This window comes from Rana temporaria, chromosome 4, assembly GCF_905171775.1.
Source record: "Rana temporaria chromosome 4, aRanTem1.1, whole genome shotgun sequence".
Lineage (NCBI taxonomy): Eukaryota > Metazoa > Chordata > Amphibia > Anura > Ranidae > Rana > Rana temporaria.
Window position 1 is genome coordinate 262,190,572 of NC_053492.1, and position 25,695 is coordinate 262,216,266.

At 41.5% G+C, this 25,695-nt stretch overlaps 1 protein-coding gene across 1 annotated transcript in view; it reads right to left on the reverse strand.

Moving 5' to 3' along the window:
• Positions 1-25,695, reverse strand: part of SEC63 (SEC63 homolog, protein translocation regulator) — an 87,101-nt gene that overhangs the window by 20,973 nt on the left and 40,433 nt on the right. Inside the window, exons 12-17 of the mRNA XM_040350201.1 lie at positions 21,336-21,490; positions 11,160-11,307; positions 6,433-6,515; positions 6,116-6,175; positions 3,234-3,401; positions 2,351-2,500 (exon numbers count right to left, since the gene is read on the reverse strand). Of these exons, the coding sequence (XP_040206135.1) occupies positions 2,351-2,500; positions 3,234-3,401; positions 6,116-6,175; positions 6,433-6,515; positions 11,160-11,307; positions 21,336-21,490 (764 nt within the window). The remainder of the gene's footprint in view (positions 1-2,350; positions 2,501-3,233; positions 3,402-6,115; positions 6,176-6,432; positions 6,516-11,159; positions 11,308-21,335; positions 21,491-25,695) is intronic.

Consider the following 25,695-nt stretch of genomic DNA (forward strand, 5'->3'; position numbering starts at 1 on the left):
AAACTACCTTAATCACCACGGCATTACTTCTGAGCCCCCCCCCCCCCCCCCCGATGATGGATGTAAGCCACAGAAGAGCAGGGGGTTTTAGTGAAGTCAGAGAGAAGAAAGATTCATAACTTTCAGGATGTTGATTGGAAGCTTTGATTCCTCCTAAGAACAGCAGTAAAGATATTCATGTCGCCCAGATATGATCAGTCCTCATTTGAGCAATCTACCCTCATACCCTACCTTTCTTTATTTAACGTCTCCTTTTCTTTTTCATAATGTCTCTTAGGTGGTGGGAAATTATGTACTTTTCTGCTCTGAACAATACTTCACGAGATGGGCTGGGGAACTGGGATGGAGGACATGGGGTAAATTACACTTTTTCTCTGTACCCGTGATGCTATTATCTGGTAACGACTTGGATTATTTTCAAATATTTGTGCCACTAAACACACAATCCCGATATCATTGCTGGAGCATCACAGAGAATACTGCAGAATACAAACTGGGAAGATCTGCGCTTTGACTTATCGGAGAGTCTTCCAAAGTTTTTCATATCTGGTATGATCTACCAGTGCTTGCTGGCCAACTAGAGAAACTTCCAGGATTTGCAAAATCTGGCATGTACTGTATTTACCAGTAGTAGTTATTAGTAATTCCTTCAATTTAAATGAACAATTTTAGCAGAGAGAAAGCAGACATCCATTCTCCTTACACCGAGTGCACCTGGTAAGGTAGGAGAAGTTCTAGCCTCTAGGGGCTGGCCTTTTTTATAAAAACATAAGTTTTTTTGTGTCCTGCGTCCATTTCACCTGTAGGCAGCAGTATACCTCTATACCGATTGATTACCATGGAGCCGTGTTCATTTAATAGAATACAGAGAAGAGCTGCTTGTGCAACATTGTAATGTATGTATATTTAGTTAATGGGACCCGACGTTCCATGGCAACCGGCATTCCATTATCCAATACGGCTGACTCAGTTGCCAGAAGGGTACTGAAGGTATTTGGTGGAGCTTAGCTATGAAGCATATGTAAGGACTTGAATAAGACACTGGTAGCATTGTTTACAGCGAATGTCATCACATCTTTGGACATTTGTGATATTTATATGGCACATGATTGCACATAATATATGTTTTAGATTATACGTTATTGGTAGCGGTGTTACCCACAGGGTTGATGGGGGTTCTTTTATGATCCCCCCCCCCCCCCCAAGTTGTTTCTACACAGCATAACAGCAGCAAATTATATATATATATTTTTTCTGCAAGGGAATATATATCCATAGGGCCAGTAACTAATGTATTTTTATTTAGTTCCTGGGACCTGACTTTATATGTCAACCCACATTCCATTGTCCAATAAGGCTGCCTTAGTTGCCAGAAGGGTACTAAAAGGCATTTGGCGGAGCTTAGGTATGAAGCATATGTAAGGCAGGTCCAAGTAACAAAAGTTAAACTAAACCAGAAAAGGACACAGAAGAGCCTTAAAGTGTCACTAAACTCGAATCAAAAAAAAATTCTATGCCTAGTTTTTTCCTATGCCAAGAAATCTATTGCTATGCATTGGAAATCTTCAGCTCCCCTTACAGTAGCCTTTTGACTGAACCTTATCAGGCACTCCCATTATACAAACTGACCTACAAAGCCAGTGGCTGCATCCCGAAATGTTATAAAATGTGGGACCCTTGGGTGACCTCAAGCTGTACTATTCCACCAGATACTTCAGGTGATATTTAAGGTACCGATTTGACTTAGGGTTTACTTGCTGAAAAATTTGTCTGCTGCTTAAATGGATTTTTTGACGATTTATATTTGACATATTTTGGTAAACTAGTGTTGTATAACTGCCCTTCCATTGTATATCATCGGTGGATTAGGTGGATATCTGGTTTGCATTGTATGGTGATACTTAAGATATGACTGTTCAATTCTCCTTTTGTTGCAGTCTTTGTTTTCAAATGCATGTTTGTATGTGTTATATAGTGTATAATAAAAGTTACCTTAAAAAAAAACAAAAAAAACCCAATTTTATTTAAAAAAATAATAAAATGGAGAACAGCAGGGCAAAGCACCCAACTTGGATGTCCAGATAGACACCAAAAATGCCAGTTCTCAGTGCGGGAAAAGGACACCTCTAATATCTTGTTCTACCTTAATAGTAAATAAACGTATGCATTATTATTATTAAACTATACTACTCTGACATAGTCCGCTTAGGTTTTGTATGTCCAAGTAAATGTCAATCTTTATATGAAGGAAGAATATCTTTCATGCCTGCATCTCCTGTTACGCTAGCACAAAAAAAAAATGCATACAGATATGACAATTTAGGTCAGTACATACAGCCACAATCCTTACCGCTTCATCATCTTTTCCTTGTTTCTCATCATTCTCTCTGTCAGATTCTTTGTCACTACCATCACTTTGGGAATCTTTATTCGTGTCTTCATCTTCAGAGTCACTGCCTTTTTCAGAGAGCTCTTCTTCCTCCTCCTTTGCCATTATATCCTTGAATAAGTTTTACGTTACTTATAGAAACATACACAAATATTTAGCATCTATCAAATTGTTATTCTTATTATTCTTCGACTGAATAAGCAGAGCACGCTAAACAAAACATGCCTTTCAGGTTCCCCTGCAAACTAGAGCACCAGGCACAATATGCAGAGAGTTTAGGGACTGCTGTCAGAGGGGGCAATATCAACCTAACTTGAATGTTTAACCACACATGTGCTCCATGCTTTGGATCGTCCTACACAAGGCAGGGAAGTTTCAATAAATCCGTTTACCAGCAGCCATCTTGCTGTCACGGATTTATGATCATACAAAAAGAAATCACTTCTAATACAATAAACTGCTTTGGTCACCTCTCTAAAGGGCAACAGTTATAAATAGGGACAAATAAGGCTACTTCATATTCTACACATCATGCCATAACATGTAACAAATTTGAACTGTTCTACTAATCATTGGTCAAGACATTACCATTATGCTAATCAAAAAAATTCAAGCATAATAACGTAACTAGAAGGCATTAATGACCATGAATATAGGCTTCTGCCACAGATATGAAAAATAAATTGATTTAATTATTTGATACCATTTTTACTATTCTTATGCTGACAGAAATTGGAAAGGCATTTTGTTTCCAGCAAACCGATTTGCTAAAATAAAATGTGTGCTCCAGAAGACAGCAGCCAGTAAAAGCAAAGCACTGGGTTAAGCTGGGCCAAACACTCACATTGCCGGTTACATCATTTCCTTGCTTCGGCTTTATTTGTTTCTGTTGAGGTAATGTTGGAGGTGCTGGCTTCTTTTTCACAGGCTTCTTTTTCTTAGATTTGGAGGCTTTTTTGGCCGTTTTATTCTTTTGTTGCCAACCTTTGTTTTTTACCTTGCCAATTTCTCCCTGTAGTGAAACAGTTTAAAGGTTAGGCAGACTTTTCATTCAGCAAAGAAGAACCACAGTTCTTGTACCAAGATTGTTTAGGCCTCATTCACATGGACTCTTAGCAGCTGTGTGCTTAAATGTAACATCTTTCTGGCATACAGCTGCCAATACAAGCTAACAGCTATATGTGGCTGTGCTCACTCAGGTAAATGCTGATGGCTTCTGCATCTGCATTTACCCACACATTAGCTCACGGCCTTCTCCCTCAATGGGTCGATTACATTCGGAGAGAAGTACCATATGCACGTGTGGGTAAAAGTCGATATAGAAGCCATTGGCTTTAACCGAAGCACAGCAACTGTACGTGGCATGTGCTGCTTCCAGGGATTACATACCCCAGCACACAGGAGCTGTTAAGCATCCATGGGCATGAGGCCATAATTATACACTATTTTGAGTAGATTACAAAGTCCCTACTGTCAGGTGGAGTAATGCTATTCTGCTCAAGGCTATACCCTTGTTCTTGTTAGAGGACTCCTGCACCAAGAGATCAGTGATCTCTACCTGCTGACAATCAAGGGAAACATGGGGTCATCTTCCAATGAGTTTGAAATATGGGGGGATGTGGGGGAAGGGATGCGCAGGATAGCCACTAGTGCAGGGATAAGCAATTAGCGGACCTCCAGATGTTGCCAAACTACAAGTCCCATGAGGCATAGCGAGACTCTGACAGCATCAAGCATGACACCCAGAGGCAGAGGCATGATGGGACTTGTAGTTTGGCAACAGCTGGAGGTCCGCTAATTGCTTATCCCTGCACTAGTGTATAGATAATTGGTGTCAAAGACCTATAATGGATCATATGCCCTATTGGGTACTGTTGCTGCAACCAATTAGTCGTAACTAGAAAAAGGGGCAGGGGGAGGGGAATGGCCTACAGGAGGGCCTAAAGGGTTTACTACTAGCAACAATTATGATCAAAAATGGTTTGATACAAAAAAGGTTATTAGGTAGTATCAAATATGAAGTGTAAAAAAGTACAGTAATAGGTGAACTACATGAAAATTGGTAATCATGGGTTAAAGAGGTAATTACCATAAATAGAATCACAGACAGGACGGTCTGTGATTCTATTTATGGTAATTACCTCTTTAACCCATGATTACCAATTTTCATGTAGTTCACCTATTACTGTACTTTTTTACACTTCATATTTGATACTACCTAATAAATAATCTTTTTTGTATCAAACCATTTTTGATCATAATTGTTGCTCATAGTAACCCCTTTAGGCCCCCTGTAGGCCATTCCCCCCTGCCCCTTTTTCTAGTTCCAATGAGTTTGACCTGCCACAATGGGTCCGATAGACACCTAAAAGTGTGAAGTTCTCTTTTATGTCCAGCAGGATAAGCCATGGGGGCAAACATTGCGGTGAACGGTGGTGTGTCAGTCTGCCACACCGCATCTTTGATTCCTATAAAGAGCCTGTGTCCAATCACAGCTCATCACATGGTAACCAGGAAGTGCCGTTTATCGGCTGCCCTCCTGACAGGGGGGTGTGCGCTGATAATCAGCTAATTGATTATCGGTGCAGACCCATCGAGGGTGCCCACTAGAGCCCACCAGGTAAGCCAATCAGTGCCCATTCGAAATGCACATCTGTGCCCATCAGTGCTGCATATCAGTGATGCATATAAGTGCCTCACGATCAGTGCCACCTCATCAGTGCTCACCAGAGAAGGAGAAAACTACTTATTTTAAGTTTTATAACCGAAACAAAGAAAAACTTTTTTCCCCCCCAGTCTTTATATTATTTGTAGCGCAAAAAAAATAAAAAACCCAGTGGTGATCAAACACCACCAAAAGAAAGCACTATTTGTGGGAACAAAATGATAAAATAAATTGTTTGGGTACAGTTTTGCGTGACAGGGCAATTGTCATTCAAAACGTGACAGCGCTGAAACCTGAAGATTGCCCTAGGCTGGAAGGCGGAGAAAATATTGAAAGTGGTTAATCTTTTGGCTGCCAGACCTTGCGCTCCACTTTTAAATTAAGGTGGCCTAACCATTTTTGCAATTTTTCCATTGCTTTTATATTTTTCATTTACAGATTCCAAAGTTTGTGAAAAACCCCTAAACCATATATTTTCTGAAAGCACATGACCTATAGAATAAAATAAAATAAAAAATGTGCTACCGATTTTTTAGGCCCAGCAAAGGGACTGAAGACAGGAGGTCGGATCGATATTAGCATCAAAAAGCCGGGATGTCAAAGCGAGGGACATCAACAGTGATTTGGGATAGGGTGGGGGAGGACACTGGAGGGGGGCACAAGATGGAGACACTGATTGGGACATTGCAGGGGACAGGGGCAAGTGTAAAAAGCACACTTTCGGCATTTGGATGCAATCACTAGCCATGCTGCTGCTTGATTACATTTACAAAGCCGTGCAGTGGAACCGTGATAGATCCGCCGACTTTACACATTGTATGTAGATTACATTCACTTAGTAAAATATAAAGTGATAGCTTCCATTTGAGTGTAAATTCATGGTTGTTAAAGCAACCATGAGTTTACAGGCTTAGGAAATGAAAGGTCCATACGGCGTACGGACCTGGCCAGCTGAAAGCAGTGTTGTAGGTAGGGACCTAGCAGCAAAAGGGTTGAAGCCTTCAAATGCTGTAGGGTAACAATGCTACCAAAATGAACACAGAAATAAAATCCTCACGTACTCCTTCTTCCACTGGCTGGTCTTCCGCAGAGCAAGTAGACTGTTCTTTCTCAAACACCTCCTAGTATAAAAGAGCAGAAATACATGTATTACTTTACTCAACTGACTTGTTTTCAGGATCTTCACAAGTTAAGATAAGGTTACATCTGTTACATTGTAAAGAGAATGCCATAATACATAGTGGAAAAAAACATACAATTAAAAAAAATATATATACTACTACCACCACATAGAAGGCTGCAAAAGCATTCAATGAAAGAATGATTCATCTAAAGTTAACCTTTTAAACAGAGAAATGTAAAGCACTGGTTTGTTTACCGCCATTGTTTGTCTTTTAAGTGTTACAAGGACCGTAACAAGTGAACCCACTGTAATGTTGTTACTATCTTCATCATCTAGCACTGTGAAAGAAATAAGAAAATATTGTTAGTATATATTTCTCACTTATTCACACAACTAAACTTCATCCTGTGTTACCCAAATCAAAGAGGCCAGTGACATTTCAAATACACACCAAAACATTGTTTCGAGTGTATGCAAATGATTTAAAATTATTTAGCCTAAAAGGAATACAATTATTATTTTAGGCCATCTACATTGGCTGTTCAGGGCTTTTAATTCTGTACATGTACTAATGTTCTCCCATAATCCACAGTCAGCTGATAGCGGGCTATTGCCTGCCATCACTTGACAGGGCTAGAAGGTGTGCCAAGTTTAGGAAGGCAATATCGAAAAAGTATTGTGGGGACCAGCTCAGTTGCAAGATTGACAGCTGGCTCCGCCTTTCATGGTACAGCTCAGAGTCAGAGCCAGGCCCCTTCCCCAGTCTGGAGCTCCAGCGAGCACAGCATTCTCGGCTGAAAACATACTGAGCCCTATTTCACACCTAAACGTTTTCCTGCTTGTTTCACTACATCTTGCTACACAGAATCATATCCTTTCCAATTGTGCCTGTTCATACGTGTACGCTCCATCACCTCATGGATTCTCTAAAAAAAAAAAAAAAAAAAAAAAAAAGCTCATGTACTTTTTAGAGTATTCATGTGTTCCTTTTGGTCCCATAGATTTCAATAGTAATGCTTGTAAAGGAGCAATACATGTGTTTTGCATGCATTTTATGCCTGGAGAATTCATTTACTCCTATAAAACTGCTCTCCTCCCTTTACCCAGCCCAGGAAAGAAAAAAAATCCGAAGCTTGGTACATGTGCAAAAACACCTAAAAACTGGCTGAAAAAAATAAAAAAAATAATAAAACTCCTTAAAAATCAAACATGAATTACACTCTTCTCGGGTGTCAATCTTGACTAAGAGCTGAGTGATCAGTGGCTATATGATCACTCCGCTATCGGTCTCAATTGAAAAGCATTTTTCTACGCCCTAGGTAGGAATCCTCCCATGATCATTTGTCAGCAGGAGACCAATCTCACGGCTGTGTGTCCACATTAAAAGAACATCTTCCCTCTTATTTGATGATTACCATAAAAAAAAATTAAAAAAATAGGAAGTGCAGAGACATGCAGCAATTAAATCAAACTTGGTTTAAGATAGAACAGGAAAAGTAGAGAGAGAGAGAAGAAAAAAAAAAGACTTTACTATCACTGTCACATATATTCATTAGTTAAAACCTAAAAGCAGATAAAGCCCTCCCTTACTGTAGCTAAAAGGTTTTAGCAGGAGTTATGCTTTAAGATTTAAAGTGAAATTATATTCCATCTAAAATGTATAAAAAAGGCAAAATGTCCTGCCTACTATTATCTCAACCACAAATGTCTCTTGCACTTCCCTCTAATTAGCATACACTTTGTTATTGGGGCTCAACTTGACTGAACTTCATAGCTAAGCTACATCAGCTGCCACCGATATGAGCACTACAAGTTCCTTTACTGGCCACAGGGACAGACAATTTTAGGAACAATGGGCACAAAATATTGACCAATTGTAATCACTTTAGATCCACAAATGGTAATCTCATTCATTCTACACATTAAAGTGGTTGTTAGCCCACTTCTTTCAGATCCTCCCATTCCCTCTGTACCATAATAAGCGTCCCTGTGTCTGTGTATTGTAAAAAATCTGCAGATCTTTACCTATATAAGCTCGGCTCTCAGCTGACTTGTCAGCTCTCTTCTCTCTCGGCTCAGTTCCAGTGGGTGGGGCCGAGCCCACACACTGACCTCAGCCAGGGAGAAGGGGAGAGAAACACACACACACACACACACACACACACAAATAGTCAGCTGAGCATAGGATGCATTAAGGTGGAAAAAAAAAAACACAAGAGTTTACGACCCCTTTAACAGGAAACAGGATCTGTTTGTTGTTTTTTTTTTGGGGGGGGGTTGTTAAACGCTTTAAGGCATTCTTGCATTACAGTAAATATAGGTCATGACTGTTCTAGTACTTATACATTCTCTCATGCATGCACATTAACCACTTGCCGTCGCCGCACCGTCATAATACGTCCACAAGGTGGCTCTCCTAGGCGAGATCACGTATTATGACGTCCTACCTTTTAGCCGCCACTAGGGGCGCACGCCCCGCTCGCCCCCGACTCCCGTGCGTGTGCCCAGCGGGCGCAATCGCCGCCGGGCACACGCGATCGCTCGGTACAGAGCGGGGAACGGGAGCTGTGTGTGTAAACACACAGCTCTCGTTCCTGTCAGCAGGGGAAATGCTTTTCTTCGGTTCATACAATGTATGACCTGAGGATCAGTGTTTCCCCTAGTGAGGCCCCCCCCCCCCCCCACAGTAAGAACACACCCAGGCATACTTAACCCCTTCCCCGCCCCCTAGTGTTAACCCCTTCACTGCCAGTGGCATTTTTATAGTAATCTAATGCATTTTTATAGCACTGATCGCTATAAAAATGCCAATGGTCCCAAAAATGTGTCAAAAATGTCCGAAGTGTCCGCAATAATGTCGCAATACCGAAAAATAAATCGCTGATCGCCGCCATTACTAGTAAAAAAAATATTAATAAAAATGCCATAAAAATACCCCCTATTTTGTAAACGCTATAACTTTTGCGCAAACCAATCAATAAACGCTTATTGCGATTTTTTTTTACGAAAAATATGTAGAAGTACTCGGGCAAACTTATGTCTCCATTCCTGCATCTACTTCCCCTCCTGAATAATCCTATGTTCCCGCCTGGCTCAGAACAACCCCATGTTTTTTCTTGGTGGCCTGCTCATGGGTTCTCATTGGTTCACCACTTTCTTCGCACCCGAGCCTTTCCCCTGTGGTCATCGATTCATGAGACCCATGATGCTCCGTCTACCGAATTTTTCCGCTATATTCAGTTGCGACACTGGATAACCTCCCTTCGGCGCCTAGGCTCCTTCCCGTATCATATCACTGCCTTTGAACGCATCTGTCAGCGTTGCCCGGGTGCTCGCGGCACCATTTCTACGATTTATTCTTTACTTGCTTCCAGTAGCTCTTCTACTACCCTTTCTTATGTGCTTAAATGGGAGCGTGATCTATCCCCTATTGATCTCGCAGACTGGAGTAGGGCCTGGTCCAGCATAGCAAAATGCTCCTTCAACACTGCCACTTTGGAGGCGGCCTATAAGGTCCTTCTACGTTGGTACTGGGTCCCAGCTCGCATTGCCAAGTCGAACCCTGCGTGTACTGACGGGTGCTTTCGGGGTTGTGGTCAACGAGGGGATGAGCTGCATATATGGTGGTCCTGTCCCCGTTTAGTTAGATTCTGGTCAAGGGTCTTTGGCCTATTATCCTCCCTATTCCATGTCCCCTTCCGTAAGGACGCTAGATATGCATTACTCCATTGCCCAATTCCAGGCCTCTTCTCTCACCAACAGAAGTTAGCTACATACTTATTTATCGCTGCCAAGCGGACAATAGCGAGGGCCTGGAAAAAACCTTCTGTTCCATTCCCAGAGGTCAAGAATACCCTGACGACTCTTATGATCCATGAAAAGATGTCTAGCGTCCTCCATGACTCTCATGCTAAATTTCTCAAGGTATGGGCCCCGTGGTGGTCCTATACATCCCCTAGTTTACACCTGTCTAGTCTGGGGCTCTAAATTTAACTTGTCCTTTTTTCCAGCCTGAGGCTTCTTTCTTTCTCTCTGTGTTTCCGAGCTTTTGCTTGCTGTTCTACCTTTTTCTTCCTTTCCTTTTTCCTCTATTGTGCAAGGGGTGTTTTTATTTTTTTATTTTTTTTATTTTTTTTGTTGCCGTTTTATTTTTTTATCCTTATTTTTTCTTTTGTTTTGTTTTTTTTTGGTTTTTTTTCTTTCTCCCCCGTTTTGCGGATAACTCCGTTCCCTCTCCCTTTTATCTGCTTTGGCCCCTGGGCCTTTTGGCTCAGGCATATCGCACTGCCCCCCGGCCCCGGCTGGGGTGACGGTGGTAACTTGTGATTAGTTCCTTTAATAGTATGTTTTCTACTATGTGCTTTATGTATACCTTTGTTTTTGAATCCCCTGCGTGGGAATTTGTCGATTTGTCTAAAATACTTTAATAAAAAATATTGTACCAGAAAAATATGTAGAAGAATACGTATCGGCCTAAACTGAGGAAAAAAAATGTTTTTTTATATATTTTTGGGGGATATTTATTACAGCAAAAAGTAAAAAATATTCATTTTTTTTAAAATTGTCGTTCTATTTTTGTTTATAGCGCAAAAAATAAAAAACGCAGAGGTGATCAAATACCACCAAAAGAAAGCTCTATTTGTGGGAAAAAAAGGACGCCAATTTTGTTTGGGAGCCACGTCGCACGACCGCGCAATTGTCTGTTAAAGCGACGCAGTCCCGAATCGGAAAAAGTACTCTGGTCTTTGGGCAGCAATATGGTCCGGGGGGTAAGTGGTTAAGAAGCAGATAACTCTTCTCCATTACGGTTAACAATGCTACACACACAGCATTTCCACACTGGCTCCCAAACGGCTTTGTCACACGAGATGTACCCTTCTGTTTTGCATACAACAGAATTGGATACACAATGCCTGACAAGTCATAAAGAAGGCAAAGCAAGGAACCAAAGGGCAGAATGAAATAATGAATTTTGCACATACCGTGAGGCTTGATCTCCATTGTGATGTGTGGAAAGCTGCCAAGAACTGCTACTAGCTCCTCATAATTGCTGTCCTCCAGAAAACTAAACAGCAGGCGACGATCTGACTCCTTCATGCTAACTAGGTCTCGAATCGTCTTGATTTTAAACTGTTTGCAAGGAATAAGTATGGAAAAATAATTCAGAAGCAAACAACTTTACCTTGAATTCAGTAAATGTACATAATTAGCATGCAACTCTGACTCTTACAGTGCCCCAATACGCACATTTGACCATTTGTTCACATTATCTCTTACTACAAACCAGCAATTCCAAAAACGTTGGGGCGCGGTATAAAATCTACATAAAAACAGAATGCAATAATTTGCAAATCTCATAAACCCATATTTTATTTATAATCTTTTATTCATTTTTCTTTTTACAATCAAACAAAAAATGGTGTGGGGGGGGGGGGGGATTTAGTGTCCCTTCCCTTCATGGGAAAGGAAACTATGTACTGTACTATAGCCCATGGTTCCCATTCTTCCAGTCCATTACCATTAGTACAAACCCATTTCTCATCTTCCATAATTATGTTAACCTGTCTCGCCCATTATTCTATCGTAGGTACTTGCTGCTTTTCCCAATAGACCGGAATTAGCCCTTTAGCTGCATCCAACATATGTGGAAATATACTCTTTATGTGCCCTAATGGAACTTTGGGTACCATGAAAGAGGCATTGCAACGGGTCATCCCCGATTATTTTTTGTGAGATCAAATTCCTGAGCTCGGACCAGAATGGCCTAATCTTAGGGCATTGCCACCAGATGCGAATATGGGGAGCTTGTTGCTCATAGCCCCCCAAAAATCTATCTGAGACAGAGGTATGGATTGGCCAGCATCTTCTGGACCCTGTACCACCTGGACAAAAATTTATAATTTGTTTCCTGTGTTTTAATATTTATAGAAGATATATGTACTAGTCTTAACATATTCCTTTTCTGCAAGTCTGTGAAATGGCAGCCTAACTCGGATTCCCACTCCCCAAAAAATCTAAGGCCTGTGGGGAGACTACTTCTGTTCAACAGTCCATGTGAGATAGAGAGCAAGCCACCATCCCCTGACTGTTCATGTCAAAGAGATTCAAAATCAGAGAGAGGTTCCACCTTTCCAATCTCCTTTAGGTGGACAGTACAAAAATCTGCAATTGCTTACATCTCCAGGTATCCATTGGAAAAAGGCCGTATTCCCCTCTAAGGTCCCTCAGCGGGTGTAATTTTCCGTTCCACATAAGCTTAGGACAGCTAGTGTCTTCACCAATAGCCCAAGATTAAAAAGTAAAAAAAAAAAAGTAATGAGTCCCCTGGGGGAAACCAGCAGAATCCCCCTAATGGTAATAGTAGAGAGATTTTTTTTGTGCTAGAGATTGTTAACTGAATCCCAGAGGTTCAAGCTGTGGGTAGTAAGAAATGAGGCAGTTTTGGACAGCCCTCTATATGGGTACGAGACCCATGGAGCTTGGGCTAAATCCCGACCTGCCATTGCCTTTTCTAATGTCGCCCAGACCTTTTAAATGGTATGTCTCCAACAAAGAATTCTAGTTAAGGCAATTGCTCCATTATTCCTCAAATTAGGTAGACCTAATCCACCGTCCAATTTAGACCTCGTAAGAATATGATATGCCAGTCTTGGTGTAGTCTAAAAAAACACGTTACGTTAACATAAAATTACTTTGGAAGTTAAATAGGGATCATCTGAATAATAAATAGGGCACCCCCATCTTTAAAGTATTAACTCTTCCTAGCCAGGAGAGGGTAGCTCTGTCCCAATCTGCCTTGATTTTTTGGAGGAGCGGGATACAATTTTCTTCATGTAGCTTTAATAGGTCTGCCGTCAAAAAGAAATCCCAAATACTTAATACGTTTTTCATTCCATAAGAAAGAAAAAGACTGCGTAAGAGAATCATCTATAGTTTGGTTTAAAAAAAATATTGAAATTTGACACAATCCCAAAATCCTTTAGGTCCGCCATTAAATTAATGTTATTTACGAGTCAGATATAAAAAAAACGAATGATCGTTCCGCATAAAGCATAATTTACGCTTTTCAGGGCCCACTTTAAAACCGTGAATATTGGGGTTCTCTCATTTTACACAACAGTGCCTCCATGACCAATGCAAACAGCAGGGGTGACAAAGGACACCCCCTGTCAAGTTTCTGTTCTTTATCTCAAAAGAGGAGGACAGGACACCATTGACCTTCACTCTAGCCGAGGTTTTCCTATACAGGGCCATCATCCAACCTAACATTCTTGGCCCTAGACCCACGACAGCTAGAATCTCCTCAAGGAAGGCCCTACCCTTTCAAACACTTTCTCGGTGTCTGTAGACAGGAGTAGACTGGGCATTTGTGTTTTTTGCTGGGTAGCCCAGTAAATCAAATGCAGGGCCCTTACCGAGTTGTCTCGGGCTTCCCTGCCCTTGATAAACCCGGTCCGATCAGGGTCCATCAAGGACGGTAAATAAGGTTGCAATCCAGAAGCCAGTACCTTGGCTAATATTTAAATATCTAAATTTAAAAGAGATATTGGGCGATAACTCGTACATAGTGCTTTCCTATTTAGGGATTACTGTTACATAGGCCATAAATAAGGGCTTCTGGCAAGATGTTATATTTAGTCAGTGAATTGAAATAATACCGCATATGTGAGAGTAAAAGCTGTGAACATTTCCCATAATATATACGATTAAATTTATCTGGTTCTGGACTCTTCCCCTTAGGTAGGTTCTTTTTTTTTTTTTTTTTTTAATCAAAAGGTTTTTATTGCTCACAAAACATACAGTTACAGGAAAACAGAATGACATCTTGCACCTTTGCTTTCCAGTATATACGATAACAGAATTGCTGGTCATACATCATAGACGTAACTACAAAACATTGCTCATATGCTATACACCACTGGGTAGGTTCTTAATATTCTCCATTTCTTCCTAAGTAATTGGTTCCTCACAGGAAACAACTAGGTCAGGAGAAAGTTTTGGATATTTTAACTCTGCCAGGCAGATCTTGATCCTCTCTCTATGTTTTAAAGAAGCATGCGACGATCTGTCTGGATATAAGCAAGAGATTGCCATAAAATTCCTGGAAAAGCCTAGCTATTTCGGATGATTGAAATACCTGTTGTCCATCCTGGGACAAGCTTATGAACATGGCACTTCTTTCTCAATACGTTAACCAGCATTTTCCCAAGTTTGCTGCCCTGTTTATAGAACCTTTCAGCCCAGAACCTTAATTTTTTCCTAACCTGCTGGTCCAAGAACACGGACAATCTATCACGTGCCTCATTTAGACAGTTCTCGATTTCAGAAGATTGGAAGCGTTTATGTAAGTTTTCCATATGTTCTATATCTGAAAGTAAGCTCCACATTTCCTCAGATTTATGCCCTTTGAGCCTCAAATCCTGTGAAATCAAAACTCCTCTAATAACCGCTTTGTGCCCTTACCATATTACCTTTTGGGAGACTTTGTATTGTTTATGTCAAAATATGGATAAAGGACAATCCACAACTCCATACATGCTCTTTACATGTATTATATCTCCATAAGGATAGAAATACAGCAAAGGTAGACACGTTTCAGCTTCACAACATTGATGTACAAAACAGAATATATACTTGTAAAAAAATCTCAAAATATGTTGCAATTGCTTCAGTGACTGCTGCCAAAGCCGTAGGGTCTTGCAAAATGTTGTTATTCGTGCGTCAGGTCCATTCCCTCGCATCTCCCATCTGGAAGTCTAATTGTAATAGAGACTGAGGCATGATCCGACAACGTAATCGTTTTGATAACAGCGCCCACTAACAGATCCAAGTAAAACTGATCCAACCATAACAGATCAATTCTAGAATACATCTTATGGACTTTAGAATAACTATGATCCTTTATAAAATGCATTAAGCATCCTCCAGGAGTCAATTCAATTATTTGAATTTTAGTCTTACGAAAACACTTTAAGGCCCTCTTAAAGTGGTAGTAAACTCTGTACTACCACTTTAACCTACAGGTAAGCCTACAATAAGGCTTACCTGTAGGTTAAAGAATATCTCCTAAACCTGTACGGTTTAGGAGACATTCCCTCCGCAATGCGCCACTGACTGCAGCGGCGCATGCGCAGCGGGAATCCTCGGCTAAAGGGCCGGCAGCCGCCAGACCTTGCCGGAGAGAAGTCTCCCGCGCGCATGCGCAGGAGTGACATCGCCGCTCCAGCCAATCACAGTGGTGGAGCGGCAATACCCCGGAAAATACGCAGAGGAAAGATGACATCTCCCTCTGCGTGGACCAGGTAAGTTCCTCTCACCTCGTTCCAAGGTAATACTAGCCGATTATGGCTTTTGCTTTTCAGGTTAAAAAAAAAAAAAAAAAAAAAAAGACAGCGGGTAATCAACCGCTTTAAATAGTACCGACCTTCCAGCTCTGGGTTGGGGCTTAAATTAAAGTCTTCCCCCAGAACAAGGATGCCCTCCTGGAAGGATACCAATTTGGAGAGAACCCCCTTCTATAAAATGTTTTTTGACGAAGATTGGGGGCATATATTGTAGAAAAAGTGTATGTTTGGCCCAGGATCTGACCTTTCAGAAAAGCGAAACGCCCCTGGGGGTCTATACAGAAATCATTGACCACAAAGGGGCAGTTCTTATGAATTCCTATAGCCATACTTCTGGCCTTTGAAACCGGCCATAAGCCAAAATACCACTGCTTAAATGTATGTGTAGGCAATTTAGAGGTTCACTTAAAGTTTAAGTTCACCTTTACAGAAAAATCTGTAAGATGAACTTACACAGGTCCCCTCTCCTCGACCCCCCCCCCCCCCCGGGGGTCTCGCTGACCTGTACTTTTCTGTAAAGGGGAACTTACCCTTGCACCCTTGTCTCTCTTGAAACATCATAATCTGAGCATTCAGACGCCTTAATTCTATCCAAATTTTATTTAGTTTAGTCGGAGAACACATCCCACGGACATTATAAGAAATAACCTTAAAGGGTCACTAAAGGAAAAAACATTTTTTGCTGAAATGACTGTTTATTGGGTATAGAGACATAAAAGTTAACTGATTGCTTTTAAAAATGATTAAAAATTTAATTTAATCTATCATATAATGTGCCTCAAGTTTCACTTTCGGTTTTAAAGGACATACATGAAGTTCCGAGTGAGAGGTGAGTCGGGAAGACTCACAGAACAAAAACAAAACAAATCCAGGGCAGTGTTTTGTTTTTAAAATTAATCTGATTGGTTCTGAGGAGTTTTAGACACACAGTAATGACAGCTTAGACCACTGTGAAAATCTCCCAGTATGATGGTTATAAGGAAACAGGCAACCAGGAAGTGTGGAGATCACAGCAGAATTACAGCTACTTCAAAGCAAAAACGAACAAGGAAGCTATTTAGCTAAAAAAAAAATTCCTTTAGTGACCCTTTAATTGTCTCTTTCATAAGTCAGAGGTGGCATCGATAAAAAGAGCATCAGCATCACAACAAACCACACACGCAAAGAGCACAATCCCAACCAACACTCATATTCAACCCACCCAATTCCAAAAAAAAAAAAAAAAACATTTCATTTTACAATAAAAAACATATCAAAATGTTTAAAATTGAGAAAATGTATAAAATTAAGAAAAAAATAGGATAATTTTGAAATTGATGGCAACACCACAACACGTCTCAAAAAAGTTGGGACAGGGCCATGTTTACCAGGGTGTAGCATCCCCTCTTTTAACACCACTCTGTAAACATCTGGGAACCGAGGAGGCGGGCTCTGCCTGCCCAGGTCATTCATTCTGCGATTGTGAAAACTGTACTGACAGCCTTTGTAGTAGCCAGCTAGTAGTTGTAAATTAACTACCAGTTCTAAATGAACTACCAGGGGGCTGTTCAGCGCTCTGGTAGTCCATGGATTCTGTCAGTGTATGCAATGCCTTTTAAGCTCCTACAAATAAAATAAATAATAAAATGCACATTTACCTGCAAAAAAAAAAAAAAAAATGTGCATATAATTTTCTTTAAAGTGAACTTATCCTTTAACTACTTGCCGACCGAATAGCTTGCATATAAGGCAACAAGGCGGCTGTCCTGCACAGGATCACTGCACTTCTGGGGCACGCCTCCTGTCGATCATTAGGCAGAGAGCCATGTAAACAAGGCAGGTCTCTATTCTGTCAGTAGGGAAGGCAGAGCAGGAAAATGGATCAATGCCTTCCCCTAGTCAAAGCACCTCCCACACAGTACACAAGCACTGGTTAGGCACACAGTTAACCCTTTGATTGCCCTTAATTGTAACCGCTTTACAGCCATAGTCATTAGTGCAGTGAAGGTGCAAATTTTTAGCACTGATCACTGTATTGGTTTCACTGGTCCCCAAAAAGTTTCAAAAGTGCAAGTTCGAGTCCAATTTGACCGTCACAATATTGCAGTCCTGCTACAAGTTGCTGATCGCCACAATTACTAGAAGAAAAAAAAAACTACCATAAAATATATCCTATAGTTTGTAGACGCTTTAACTTTTGAGCAAACCAATCAATATACGCTTATTGGGATTTTTTTTTACCAAACATATGTAGCAGATTACATATTGGTCTAAATTGATGAAGAAATTATACCGTATTTTCCGGCGTATAAGACGACTGGGCGTATAAGACGACCCCCTACTTTTCCTGTTGAAATATAGGATTTGGGCTATACTCGCCGTATAAGACTACCCCTCTTCCCACGCACACCAAATAAAAATGTAAAAACATCAGATTTGATTTCAATATGGTAATTTTAATTCAAATGCTTATGACATGCAGGTACTTGGCAGGAAAACTGTCACTTATAAACATAAGGCTGTTTGTCATCAAACATGTAAACATAAAACAGTGCAAGTGGATTAAACTTTTGCTAATTCACTCAAAAGTGAAAGGAAGGATAAGACAATAAACCCATAGGAGCTGCCATGCTGTTTGTTTTCTAAGCTATCAACCAAACTGGAACTGATGATGATAGGAGGAAGATAACAAACAATAGAGAGAGCAAGTGTCGGGAAAGTCCCTGGCGAGTCAGCAACGCCCATCATAACTCCAAACTATTTTTACAGGTTTTGCTGGCGTGACAGTTTCCCTTTAAAAGCCTTCAAAATCCTCCTGTTCATCATCTGATATCATAAGTACATCAATGACATCTTGTGATACATTTGTAAGGCAGTCATCATATGGATCCAATTCCGTATCAAATGGTGTGGTCTCAGCTTCGGCTTCCTCTTCATCTTCATCTTGCCACAAGTAGTCGTCCTCCATACCATCTAATGAATTTGATATGCCACACTTCTTGAAAGACTTGATTACCATTTCTGCATCAATATCATTCCAGGCTTTTATGACAAACTTGCACAAAACATCCAACTGTGGAGCACGCATGTTTCCTCCTTTTGTGAATGACTTTTCGCCGCTAACCATCCACTCATTCCACTGTTCTCGAATGCGATCTTTAAACGGCTTGTTTAGGCACACATCCAGTGGCTGTATCAACGATGTCAATCCTGCAGGAATAACTGCTGCATCTGTGTTCATTCTTGCCAGCCTCTGCTTGGTGCTGGGCGTTAAATGAGCCCTGAACATATCCCACACCAGTAGACTACGTTTTTGAATAAGTCCACCTGGTCGCCTGCTCCATACATTATCAAGCCATAGCTTTACCCCTTCTTCATCCATCCAGCCTTTTTCATTCACATGTACAAAACAACCAACAGGGAACTTGAGTTTCGGCATTGTTTTTCTTTTAAAAATAATCATTGGTCTCAGTTTGGCGCCATCAGCTGTACACGCTAGTACCACAGTAAAACTGGACTTCTCATGCCCTGTTGTTTTAATTAAAATAGTTTTTTCACCTTTTGGATGGACAGTTTTATTTCCAACCATATCAAAATTCATTGGAGTTTCATCCATATTTCCAATACTACTTAACGCATAGCCGTGTTTATTGCGTTGCTGTATGACGTATTGATGGAAACTATTTACTTTGGCATCAAGATCTGCAGGTAATTTTTGAGCAATTTTAGTCTTTTGCCTCAGTACCAGATTATGCCTCTCCAAGAATCTAGTGCACCAGGATACCGTGGCCTTAAATCTGTCGCTGTGATCTGGGTTAGATTTGGCCCACTGAAGTGTAAACAAACGTATTTTATTTCGTGTCACTATATAACCGTTTCGGCGATGCTCATTCACCATGGCTGCTACATTTTTTTCAAGTTCTGTCCAATGTGGGGTGCCTCTTCTTAATGCACATTTACCCCTTGGCATACTCTTTAATGCTTTTTCATTTGTTTTCCAGTCCCTAACCATCTTTTCTGTCACTCCATATTCTCTTGCAGCAGCACAGTTATTATGTTCCATAGCAAAGTTTATAACTCTAAGTTTGAAACTGGCTTCATATTTCTTTCTTCTTGCTGGTGGAGCCATTTGTATACTGTATTGGCGCTTTACTGTATGTACGGTACTGGTGCTGTACTGTATGTACTGGTGCTGTACTGTATGTACTGGTGCTTTACTGTATGTACAGATACTGGTGCTGTACTGTATGTACTGGTGCTGTACTGTATGTACTGGTGCTGTACTGCATGTACAGATACTGGTGCTGTACTGTATCTGCTCACCAGACTGCCTTCCCTCAGGATCTCCAATACCAGTATGCAACAACTGCCTGGATTATATTCACCACTCAATAGATTCCTTCCCTCAGAGCAAGCAGCCAATCAAAGCAAGCGATGCATTTCCTGTACACACTGCATACAAAGCCTGCTTGGATTGGGTGGATCTCCCTGCTTGCCCAGCCCTCCCTTTCTCCAAGACAATCTGAGCGGGAGTTCTGTGCCACTGACTACACGTGAGAGCAGAAGGAGAGGGGGCGGCTCCAGGAGCAGGGATGCAAGCGCGTTGGCTCAGCGCCTGTCCCTGAAGATTTAGCACGCCGTATCTGAGAACTGTAAGTACAGAGGGGCTAGGAGCGGTCAGCTGTGATGCAGGCAGGGTGGCTCTGCCCGCGCCAGCGATGTCATTCGGCTGTGTGTACAGGGAGGGGGGCGGTCAGCTGCGATGCAGGCAGGGTGGCTCTGCCCGCGCCAGCGATGTCATTCGGCTGTGTGTACAGGGAGCGGGGCGGTCAGCTGCGATGCAGGCAGGGTGGCTCTGCCCGCGCCAGCGATGTTATTCGGCTGTGTGTACAGGGAGGGGGGCGGCTGGCTGGGATGCAGGCACGATGGCTCTGTCCTCAAAGCCTTAGCGCGCCAGCGGTGTCTAACCTGACACCTAGTGTATCCGATCAGGCTGTGTGTGCACATAGAGAGGGGGGCAGCTGGCTGGGAAGCAGGCACGGTGGCTCAGCGTCTGAAGCTTCTACACGCCGTATTTTCCGGCGTATAAGACGACACCCGGCGTATAAGACGACCCATGACTTCTGAGAAGATTTTCAGGGGTTAAAAAGTCGTCTTATACGCCGGAAAATACGTTTTTTTTAAAAAATTGATTGGATATGTTTTATAGAAGAAAAACATTTTTTTTTTTTTTTAATGGTCAGTTTTTTTCTCATTTATAGTGCAAAAACAATGCATAGAGGATCAAATTCCACTAAAATAAAGCTATTTGTGCGGGGGGGGGGGGGGGGAGGACATCAGTTAAAAGCAACGCCGTCCCATATCCCAAAAAATTACTTAGTCATGAAGGCGGGGTAAATCTTCCGGAGGTTAGTGTGTAACATTCTCAAGACACAGCATTCACACTTTTTTTGGAATTGGGGTTGTATACATCTGTATATGCAAAGGGTGTTTGTACATTTTGCAAAACAGCTTAAAAGCTAGGTACTTGGTACATGCTTTTTTTGGGGGTTACGGTTATGTAATTGACCCGATTATAAGGAGCAGGGAAGACGAAAAAGGAAACTACATAAAAAAAAAAAAAAGAAAAAGGAAGGAAGGATAAGGTTGTGTGTGCGTTTAATAATCACTTAAACTAAATGCAATTGAATGAAGAAAAGGCATGCTCAAGCAAATGACCTTATTAAAAAAAAAAAAAAAAAAACACGCATGCATCCTATCCTTTCTGTCTGGCTATAATGCAAAAAAATAAATAAAAAATAGACCACAATTATACAACAAACCTAGGTCACACACCTTTTTGTGGTTAAACACCCGTCTCAGATGATCCTCTTCTATAAACGGTAACTGTAAGAATGGAGATTTGAATTGTTGGAGGCCCTGAACGGTCATCTGGCAGAGCTTCATACAGTTCTCCAGAGAGGCCAGTGAAGGTGGTCTCAGCTCCCGCTCTAAAGAAAAAGCAAGTTATTTTTATGTATTTACAAGCCTATTGTGTATCCAAACCCCAAATTATAAATGTAATATACTGCAGCCTACTAATCCTTAGTGAGGCGTTTGTTTTCTTTTTTTAAGCTTCTGTTGCTTTGGTTTTCACCTGGAAAGTCCCCAAATAACAATTCCCAACTATAGAGGCAGTCATGGTAGTCACCCAAGGCTGGTCTCCAGATATGGACAACATACATATCCATATCTTTTCACATCCATCCAATGATAAGGGGAGGGAGCAAGACATTTGGCAAGTTACAGAAAATAGTAAGGAAGGTAGATATTCTATTGTGCAGATCACAGGAAGTGGCAGGGACAAAGCATTACTGGCAGGATCACCAAATATTTTCTGTACTTGCCAAGTATGTTCTTAAAGAGGTTGTACACCTCGGGGGGGACCAAACCCTGCAAAAGGCATAATGAGCTAGCTCATTATGAAATACTTACAATGCCCTGGATCGGCGTCAGCCCTCTACCAGAGACATCTACCACCAGAGTTACTTCGGGGTTCACGACTCCGGCGCTGTGATCACTCTTGCGCAATCGGGGCGCCGGTCGCGGCACGACTCCTGAAGAAACTGCACCAGTGGCCAGTTTCTTCAGTGTGTATGCACCGATGACATCGGCAGCGGCGCGCAGGCCTCGACAAAATCCGGGCGCCAGGTCGCAATTGCAACAAGAAATTGTGACCTGGCGCCTGGGGCAGTGCTGCAGAAGGCCACAGCCTCAATTACCGGCCGTCGCGATCGCGGCGGGCCCGCAAACCGCCGGTAATTGAGGCCGCGACTTTGCGGCCTTCACAGAAGGAAGCTGAGGCCTGCAGAAGGAATCTAGGAGTGGCCATCTTGTGGTGGCAGTTGGCATTACAGGTTACATTACATTGCAAGTAGCAAAAAACAGCAGGTCTAATGTTTTTTCACTGCCATCTCCTTCCCTCTAATTAGAACCCCCAAACATTATATATATTTTTTATTCCAACATCCTAGAGAATAAAATGTCGGTCGTTGCAATACTTTGTCACACCATATTTGCGCATCGGTCTTACAAGCGCGCTTTTTTTGGGGAAAAAAATACACTTTTTTTGGGGAAAAAAATACACTTTTTTAAATAAAAAAATAAGACAACAGTAAAGTTAGACCAATTTTTTTTATATTGTGAAAGATAATGTTACGCCGAGTAAATTGATACCCAACATGTCATGCTTCAAAATTGCGTCCGCTCGTGGAATGGCGATAAACTTTTACCCTTTAAAATCTCCATAGGCGACATATTTTTTTTCCAGGTTGCATGTTTTAAGTTACAGGAGGAGGTCTAGGGCTAGAATTATTGCTCTCGCTCTACCAACGCGGCGATACCTCACATGTGTGGTTTGAATACCGTTTACATATGTGGGCGCTACTCACGTATGCGTTCGCTCCTGCGCGCGAGCTTGGCGGGACGGGGTGCGTTTTTTGGCTCCTAACTTTTTTAGCTGGCTCCTAGATTCCAAGCAAATTTGTCAAACCCTGGCGGTGCGTATACCGAATATCTCCTCAACTGTGCAAGTTTAGGAAGACATTCAAGGTACCTACAGGTAAGCCTTGTTTTAGGCTTACCTGTAGGTAAAAGTGGTGTTAACAGTGTTTACAACCATTTTAAAGTAGAACTATAGACAACATGTTTTTTATTCCCCATTTTGGAGTAAGGGAGGGTTATAACTGCTGTCTTTTTTATTTTATTTTTTTACCATCTGTGTTCCATTGGGGGACATTTACCTTCACTTCCAGTCCCATAGCCAAAACAGGAAATCCCTAAAAATTAAAAAGGTAATCCCTTGGGAACTCCCAGGTCACCAGAACTAGTGTCTCCTTTGGAAGATTTCCCCTCTATTACTTCCTGGGGACAAGCCAAAATTTGGGGTTTTCTTTTACTTTCAATCATACCAGTAAACAGGACAAAAAGAGGCTGCTCATCCTAAATTTCCTATGGCACAAAAAAAGCAGCTGGGCCCGCCCTCTATTTAACCCCCACACACCCTCCGTTTTGTAGGAATCAACAGTGAGATCATAGGAGGGGTGAGACCCGTGTCCTGTACTGTACTACAAGAAAAAGATTCAACTGGAAAGCCAAAAACCCTATTTTCCTATATTACAGGTCACAGGCTTGTTAATTATTAGGTCTCAGCCACATCGGATGTTCCAAAAATACCAGTAATGTTGCCATGTTAAGAAACATGAGTTTTTTTGCTTTAGCGTTTTGAACAAGAAAATACAAGCTCATGCCACTTCCTGAGATATACATAACAGAATATCTTCTTCCTTGCCATCTTCTGTAACTTCCCAAAAACGCTCAAACGTGTCTGTTAGCTGTGTTTTAACGGCATTAGAGGGTTTTACAGCTCAAAAACTCCTCTCAAAGCCCACTAGTTTTGGTTCTTTTTTTCCCCAGCCAGAAAATGCTTATAACAGCCTCAGCGTGCATGGCTACATAAAATAACATGCTGGGGAATTTACTGGCTGTAGAAAAAGACAGCAGAAGCCAAAAACAGCAGCTGTAAAAACACCCCATTTTGCATGAGGCCCTAGGATTGAGACTTCCAAAAGCATTCCAAAATGAGGCGCGCTCAACACAGTAAATCACGCCAACCAGTCCACATAAAACAAGTTCAAGAAAAGCTCATCAGACTCCGAATAGCTTGTACAACCTTACATTCAAAACTTATCATAAGAGGCCTGAAAATCCATCCACTTGGCATCATTTAACCAATGTGTGAACATAATCTCCTGTGCAAATCTGACAGATGCCGGAAGCGGCAAATTCCATGAAATTGGTAAAGTGTGCTCCACCCCTGCGGTGTCCCTTGGGAAGCACAAAAAGGTAATCCAATTACCTCCAAGCTAGTGCCCCTTTTAGACAAACTTTAAACATGTACCTCGTCCAGACAGTGGAAAGAAATTTGCTTTGGACTTTTCAGAGCAGGACATGAAAAAAGGAAGGATAAGGTTTTAGTTAAGTTGGAAAGCAAAGACCACCTTTGGAAGGAAGAAGGCCTTATGCCTCAGGACAAGTTCGTCCTTGTGAAACACTAAAAATGGCTCCTTTACAAGATAAGGTTGCTAACTCAGAGACCTTGTGCATAGAAGCAATAAGAAAAGCCAGCTTACAGGTAAGGTCAGTCAAGGTAATATTCCCAATCGGTTCAAAAAGCAGCTTCTGCAGAGCTCACAGAATCAGATTGAGGCACCCACACCCTAAATGGGGTGTAAAGAATAAAGTTACTCCCGGGGCTGAATGCCTAAATGGCTTCCACTCTGTATTCACCAGAGGGGATCTAGCAGGCAGGATAAAAACCTCATCCTGGCTTTGTCCTCCATCATGAGCATGCCCTTGTAAGGGTCTTCAAGGGTCTTTGCAGGGTTCTCCCTGCAAAGCACCCTGCAGCTAATTGCTGTTGTACATGCCAAGGGTAGCAACTACAGCAGGAGCCAGTGCATGGCAGCAAAAATTATTGGCTGGCTCATCAATTTCCATTGGGCACAGTGCAAGTACAATCACCCAAGATTTTGCTGAGAAGTCAACCAAACTGAAAGCTGGAGTGGCTATGGTGCAGCAGGAATCAAGAGTGCGACAAGGAGGAGGTCCCTGCAGCTCTCTTATTTTTCTCAGTGTCCAATCAGCTAAACAGTGGCTACAACAGTAATGATTCAAAAACCTGTGCCCCATGTTGTATGACCAAGAAAATAAAAATCTAAAATTGTAATATTTATGTAAAAGTAGCACATTGGAGACATTTAGGGGTATATTTAAAAAGTAGTGAATTTGACATTCACTACAGGTGACTCTTTCTGCATGTCTTTTTAAAACTTGTTGCACTCTATTACACAAATTTGATGTTGGGACAAATCTCTGCCATTTGCAATTTTGCTGTCCAATAGGAGCACCCTTACTGTGTATGAAAGAACTCTCAATGGACAGGTAAATAGCACATGGTGGGGCTCTCACTTAGGCAGGACAACTCCCTTTGAAAAAAAAAAGCCCTAATATTTTCACAACTTTGTTATCTTAGTTGTAGGTAGCCATAAAAACAAAAAACACACCACCCTCTGCTACTTTAAATGGATTAGTACATGGTTGACACTCTAGTTAAAAAAACAAAAACACACTTAAATAAATGAACGAATATATAAGA